Consider the following 6958-nt stretch of genomic DNA (forward strand, 5'->3'; position numbering starts at 1 on the left):
GCGGGATGGACCCACACAGGGATGCAGGGTGTGGTTTAGGGTCAGGAAGCAAAGCAGCAGCTCCACGCCCCTTTTTCCAGGTGGATTTCAGCATCCCAGGGGCGCGACAGCGTCCTCGTATCGTCCCCTCCGAACATTTCCACCTCCAGCCCCCCGTGCCTGAAGCGGGTCCCATCCCGGCCCCATCCCGGCCCCATCCCTGCCCCATCCCGGCTCATCCCAGCCCCATTCCGGCTCATCCCGGCTCATCCCAGCCCATCCCAGCCCCATCCCGGCTCATCCATGGGCTCATCCCGGCCCCATCCCAGCGCCATCCCAGCCCCATCCCGGCCCATCCCAGCCCCATCCCAGCCCCATCCCGGCCCCATCCCATGGGCTCCGTGGGGGCAGAGATGCCACAGGGATGAGCTCCTCCCCCGAACCCCCTTCCCTGCCCCGAATCCCCGCAGCCGCGGCATTCCCAGCCCCGGTTCTGGAATTCCTGCCCCGGAGCAGGGAGCGGGGGGGTCCCAGCGGCCCCCCCGGGGGTGACTGACGTGGGGAGAGGTGGCGGTGCTGTCACCCGCTCGCCCCGGAGGTGACACCGCCTGGAAAACCCGGCGGGTGGAGAGCGAAAGCGGGCGGTGTCACCTCCCCCGAGCGACGAAAGCGCTGCGGAGGGCCCGTCCTTGTCCCCAGCGTGGGTGGCACCGGGACAAGGCCACGCGGGAGAGGTGACGCGCTCCGTTCCGCCATCCCGAGGCAGCCGGGACGCACCGGCGGCGGGGGCAGCGCGCTTTTGTCACCGCGGCTGGGGACAAGGTGTCGCCGCGGGTGCCTTGGCACCTCCGACCGCTTCCTGCCGCCCTCCGCTTCCCGTCAGAGCCCCCCCGGCGAGGGGACACAGCCGTGGCGTTTCCTCCGTGCTCTGAGCGTGGCGGAAAGTTCGGCGGCTTCGCAGGGTGGGGGGACAAGAGGGGACACGGGCAGGACCCCGTGGGACCCCTGAGTCACGCCGGGGACAGGCACGGGGTGCTGGGGTGTCCCCACACTTTGTGACGGTGCTGGGAAGGGGTGCAGAGGTGACGCAGTGATGGGGGCTGTGACCTCGGGGGTGGGGACAATGGCTCAGCATGGGGACGTGTGTCCCCCTGTGTCCCCCTGTGTCCCTCAGTGTCCCCCCCGTGTCCCCCCCGTGTCCCCCCGTGTCCCTCAGTGTCCCCCCGTGTCCCCCCGTGTCCCCCCGTGTCCCGTGGGCCCTGACGCCGTGTCTGTGGCTGGGTCCCAGCCAGGCCGGTGGCAGCGCAGGGGGGAAGGAGGGGGTGGCACGGTGCCACCATGTCCCCGAGGAGCGGGGCTGCTGCTCCGGGCTGCACTTGCAGCCAGCGGGGTTTTCGTACTGGGACAGCAATGGGGGCTGGGACAGGAGGGGACAGGGACCGTGGGGCAGGAGGGGACAGCCCCAGGGCCCCGCAGGGGACAGGCGCCACGCTCCGCGGTGGGGACAAGCCGCTGCTGTCCCCGCGCGGTGGCACTGATGGGCCCGGCGCGCCCCCCTGTGCCCGTCGCCGATGTCGCATCCGCCGCCAGTCCCGCTCGGCATTCCCGGCTCTGCGGCCACCCCGCTGCTCGTCCCTGTGCCGGGGACACCCCAAAGAGAGGCCCGAGGGACCCCCGCGTCCTCCTCCCCATTGTCCCCCACCGCGGACTGGCGCCTGTGCCCGGGGACAAGGGACCTTGTCTGCCACCACCCTCGAGGCTGCAGCTTTGTGCCCAGCTCGCGACACCCCAAAAGCCTTTCCCTCCTGCCAGGGGGTGTTTGGGATCGGGGACAGAGCCCAGGAATGCCGGACCCGCCCCCCCAGCACCCCAGTCCTGGCGAGGGTGCACGTGAGACCCGCCCAGCAGCGGCACGGAGCCCCCAAGGCCGTCCCGCCGCGGGGTGACCCTGGCCAGCAGCCCCCAAGGCTGTCCCCAAGGCCGGGGTGACCTGCCCCGTGCTGTGTCCCACCCCCGCTGTCCCCCGCCCTTCCCCCCGAGCATTGTTATCATTTTGGGGGCAGATTCCGCCTTTCTCCCAAGGCCACCGTGTCACCTGTGGCCGGCGCTGCGAGGGGGCCACGCTGTGCCACCGCCCGTGCCCCGTGCCGCCTGTCCCCGTCCCGGGGGGGGCCGTCCCTGCCGGGAGGCGGGCGGGAGCCTCTCCTTGAGCTGGGGATAAGAGCGAGGCCTCCCGTCCCTCCCGGCCTCTCTCCCGTCCCTCCCCATGCTCGCCCGCGCTGCCACCACGCCCGGAGCCCTGCGGGGATGTCCCCCTGTCGCAGCCGCGCGGTGCCGCCGGCTCGGCGGGGCTGTCCCCGCTGTCCCCTCGGCTCCGCGTCCCTTCAACCAGGTACCGGGCGAGTGGCGAGCGGGGTGGCTCAACCTGTACCGCTTCTGGCAGGAGGGCGGCCCCAGCCAGCTGCACCTCATCATGGCCCGCAAGTTCCGGCAGTTCGGGCCCATCTACAGGTGAGGGGGAGGCTGGGCCTCCCCGTGTCCCCTTCTCGTGTCCCCTCCCCGTGTCCCCTCCCCGTGTCCCCTCCCCGCGCCCCCTGCCCAGCGGTGTTGCCGGGTCGGGTCTGGGGAGGGATCGGGGTTTGGGGGCCGAGCTGCTGGGGGAACCCAGCCAGGCTTGGGGACAGGCACTGCGGGGTGGGAGAGGAGCTGTGCCCTGGGAGGGGACAGGAGGGGACAGGGACTGTGGGGCGGGAGGGGACAGACCCCGTGCCCCGGGAGGGGACAGGGATCGTGAGGGTCAGGAGGAGACAGGGAGCTGGGGCAGTGCCCTGTGGATGCAGGACATTGGGATAACTCCCTGATCTCCCCAGGGTGTGGATGCCAGCAGGAAGGGAGTGCGATTTGATTCCTGCACCCTCTCCATGCCCCCCTGATCCTCCAGGACAGAACATCCTGAGGGTGTGGGGTGGGTGATTTCGGGGTGACCCCCTGCTCCCCGTCCAGGGAGAAGCTGGGTGTCTACGAGAGCGTGAACATCATCAGCCCCGGGGACGCGGCCACGCTGTTCCAGGCCGAGGGGGCCCTGCCCGAGCGCTTCAGCGTCCCCCCGTGGGTGGCCTACCGTGACTTCCGCAACAAACCCTACGGGGTGCTGCTCAAGTGAGTGGGGCACCCCAAACCCGGGCTGCTGTCGCGGCCAGCAGTGCCAGCGTGGGGTGCGAGGAGGGGCTGGAGGGTGACGGGGATGTTGGCTGCGCTTCTGGGGTGGCATCCTGCCTGTCCCCCTGTCCCACGCGCTCCGTGCCACCAGGACGGGCGAGGCCTGGCGCTCGGACCGGCTGATGCTGAACAAGGAGGTGCTGGCCCCGGAGGTGGTGCCCGGCTTCGTGCCCCTGCTCAGCCAGGTGGGCGAGGACTTTGTGCGGCGGGCGCGGGCCCAGGCGCAGCAGAGCGGCCGCGACTGCTGGACGGCCGACTTCAGCCACGAGCTCTTCCGCTTCGCCCTCGAGTGTGAGTGCCATGGGTGCCCCAAAAACCCCCAAAAGCCCAGCCCCGTCCTCAGGGATCAGCCGAAAGCTTCTCCCCAGAGCCAGAGGGTGCAGAGGGATGTCCCCTCTCCAGGCACGATATCCCCTCCCTGACGAGCCCAGAGCAGCTCGACACTGTTGATAAAACACCCTTTTATCATTTACTGGTCACCAGCTGGTCACCAACCCAACCCAAGCCCTCAGGGGCAAACAGGAGGCCAGGCCAGGTCTCTGTAGCCATGGCAAGGTTGGAGGTGGCCATGGGGATGGGGACAGGCCCCTGACGGTCCCTGTCCCCAGCCGTGTGCCACGTGCTGTACGGGGAGCGCCTGGGGCTGCTGCAGGACTTCGTGCAGCCCGAGGCGCAGCGCTTCATCGAGGCGGTGACGCGCATGTTCCACACCACGGCGCCCATGCTGTACCTGCCGCCGGCCCTGCTGCGCCGCCTCAACACCCGCACCTGGCGCGACCACGTGCAGGCCTGGGATGCCATCTTCTGCCAGGGTGAGTGCCACCCTGCCACCTCCCCGTGCCACCACCCGGGGCTACCGCCGGCGTGGCGTCACCCGTGTGGGTCCCACCGGCCGGGGCATGAAGGGCAGAGCGCGGGCAGCACCTTGAGGGAAGGCACACGGGGCGCTGCCAGGGCAGCGATGCGCTGATGTCCCTCCCGCCCTGCCTCCCTGTCCCCCGGGTGTCCCCTCAGCGGACAAGTGCATCCAGAACGTGTACCGGGACCTGCGGCTGCGGCGCAAGAGCACCCAGGAGTACATGGGCATCCTCTGCAACCTCATCCTGCGCGACAAGCTGCCCCTGGACGACATCCGCGCCAGCGTCACCGAGATGATGGCGGGAGGGGTGGACACGGTACGGGGCGGGGACAGGGTCCTGGTTGGTGCTGAGTGGGGTAGGGAGAAGGTCCTGGCAGGTATTAAGTCAGACAGGGAGCAAGTCCTGGTTGGTGCAGAGTAGGGCAGGGAGAAGGTCCTGGTTAGTGCTGAGCTGGGCAGGGAGGTTGGCCAGGCGGAAGGTCCTGGCAGGTGCTGAGTGGGGCAGGGGGAGGGTCCTGGTTGGTGTCGATCCAGGCAGGGTGGCTGGGCAGGGGGAAGGTCCTGGTTAGTGCTAAATTGGGCAAGGAGCAGGTCCTGGTTGGTGCTGAGCTGGGCAGGGTGGCTGGGCAGGGAGAAGGTCCTGGCAGGTGCTAAGTAGGGCAGGGAGAAGGTCCTGGTTGGTGTTGATCAAGGCAGAGTGGCTGGGCAGGGAGCAGATCCTGGCAGCCTGACCCGGGCAGAGAGCAGGTCCTGGCAGCCTGACCCGGGCAGAGAGCAGGTCCTGGCAGCCTGACCCGGGCAGAGAGCAGGTCCTGGCAGCCTGACCCGGGCAGAGAGCAGGTCCTGGCAGCCTGACCCGGGCAGAGAGCAGGTCCTGGCAGCCTGACCCGGGCAGAGAGCAGGTCCTGGCAGCGCTGCCGCTGTCGCTGTGCCCCAGACCTCCATGACGCTGCAGTGGGCCATGTTCGAGCTGGCGCGGTCCCCGGGCGTGCAGGAGCAGCTGCGGGCCGAGGTCCTGGCAGCCAAGCGGGAGGCGGGCGGCGACCGCGAGAAGATGCTCAAATCCACCCGGCTGCTCAAGGCCGCCATCAAGGAGACGCTCAGGTGAGGAGGAGCCCCTCGGGCGAGGAGGAGCCCCCCCAAACTGTCCGGGCCGGGCTGTCCCCGAAGCCCCTCCCGCGGCACTGTCGCGCAGGCTGCACCCGGTGGCCGTGACCCTGCAGAGGTACACCACGCACGAGGTCATCCTGCAGGACTACCGCATCCCCGCCAAGGTCAGCCACCCCCGGGGACGCGGGGCGGGCTGGGGGGGCAGCGGGGGGGGCCCGAGCCCTGTGCCGGCCCCACAGAGCCGCCGCCGCCCCACAGACGCTGGTGCAGGTGGGTCTGTACGCCATGGGCCGCGACGCCGCCGTGTTCCCGAAGCCGGAGCAGTTCCGGCCGCAGCGCTGGCTCGCAGCCGGCCCCAAGCCCTTCCAGGGGCTGAGCTTCGGCTTCGGGCCGCGCCAGTGCCTGGGGCGCCGCATCGCCGAGCTGGAGATGCAGCTCTTCCTCATGCACGTGAGTGGCCCGCGGAGGGGACACCGCGGACGGCAGGGGACAGCGGGGCGGGCGGCGAGCGGGCGTCTGCTCCCAGGGAGCCGTGGGATGGTTCGGGGGGGGGAGGGCCCCGGCAGGTGGGCAGGGACACCTTGCCCCACACCAAACCCCATCCAGCTCCATGCCCTCTTATCCTGCTTCACCCCAGATCCTGGAGAACTTCAAGATCGAAACCATGAGAGCCGTGGAAATCGGGACCAAGTTCGACCTCATCCTGATCCCGGACAAACCCATCCAGCTGACCCTGCGGCCCCTGGAGTGCCAGGCGTGAGGGCCGCCGCCCCAGTGACACCCAGCCCGACCCCCTCTGGGGGCACCCCCCGCGTCCCGGCCCCGCGATGGGGTTTGGGGACAGCTGGGACGCTTTCAGGGCCACATCCTTGGCGGCCGCGTCCCCGCCTTGGCTCAAGGCTGCGCTTACGCCACGGCGGAGATAAAGCGGAGCCACCCCACGGAGCGCGGGATGGGCGCGGGGTCCCTCCGGCTCCGTGGGGGTCCCCGGGCTCCTCTGACCCCCGGGAATGTTCCGCTTCTCCCGTGATTCCCTCTGTCGCTGATCCCATGGAAAAGCTCCTCTGTGCCAGCCCTGGGTGTCTCCGTCTCTGCGCGCTCAGGGCAGGGGGGGCAGCGCCTGGCGTGGCCTCCGGGGGGGCACGGAAATCGCTGGCAGCTTCTGGGAGGGGGTCAGAGAAAGGTTTTGGGGAGGTTTAAACGCAATTCCCCCCTCTCTGGGAGGGGCATGGGGGATACTGGGGATACTGGGGCTACTGGGGCGTCCCTGTCCCCCCGGCGCTCACCGAGGCCAGGGGGAGGCCGTGCTCCCGCTCCAGCAGGCGCGTCCCCAGCTCCTGCTTCTCCCGGCCCCACCTCCTGGCCGCCTCCTCCAGCTGCGACAGACCCCAAAACGCGCTGATAGACCCCAAAACACGGAGGCCACAGCTGCCCGGCCCCCAAACCCCCCAGCACGGAGTGGGGCGCAGGGCGGCGGTGCCCACCTGCCTCTCCAGCGCCCGCCAGCGGGCTTGTGCCTCCTCCAGCCTGGCCAGCAGCGACAGCTTCTCCGTGCCCCCCAGGACGCCCTGTGGGCACGGAAGGAGCGGGACTGGCAAAGGCGGTGCTGCATCGCCCCCCTCCCCGCTGCTGCCGCCCCACGGAGCCGGCGGTGCCCCCCAGGAGACGCCCCCGGTGCTGTTTGCCGGCTCTGTCCCTTGTGCCAGCCCCGTGTCCCCTCCCCAGTCTCACCAGCAGCGCCGGGGCCCGCGGGGCAGCGGCGGCCGCGGCCCGGGGGGGTCTGGCCAGCTC

At 70.5% G+C, this 6958-nt stretch overlaps 1 protein-coding gene across 1 annotated transcript; it reads left to right on the top strand.

Moving 5' to 3' along the window:
• Positions 1-2245: 2245 nt before the first annotated feature.
• On the top strand, positions 2246-5927 carry CYP11A1 (cytochrome P450 family 11 subfamily A member 1; the record flags this gene model as incomplete). Its single annotated transcript, XM_082290643.1, has 9 exons — positions 2246-2490; positions 2983-3138; positions 3290-3489; positions 3807-4010; positions 4213-4373; positions 4995-5161; positions 5253-5331; positions 5426-5617; positions 5805-5927. 9 exons carry the CDS (start codon positions 2246-2248, stop codon positions 5925-5927), a joined length of 1527 nt encoding a protein of 508 aa, XP_082146769.1.
• Positions 5928-6958: the final 1031 nt, after the last annotated feature.

This window comes from Coloeus monedula, assembly GCF_965178545.1.
Source record: "Coloeus monedula genome assembly, chromosome: 14".
NCBI classification, from domain to species: Eukaryota; Metazoa; Chordata; class Aves; order Passeriformes; family Corvidae; genus Coloeus; species Coloeus monedula.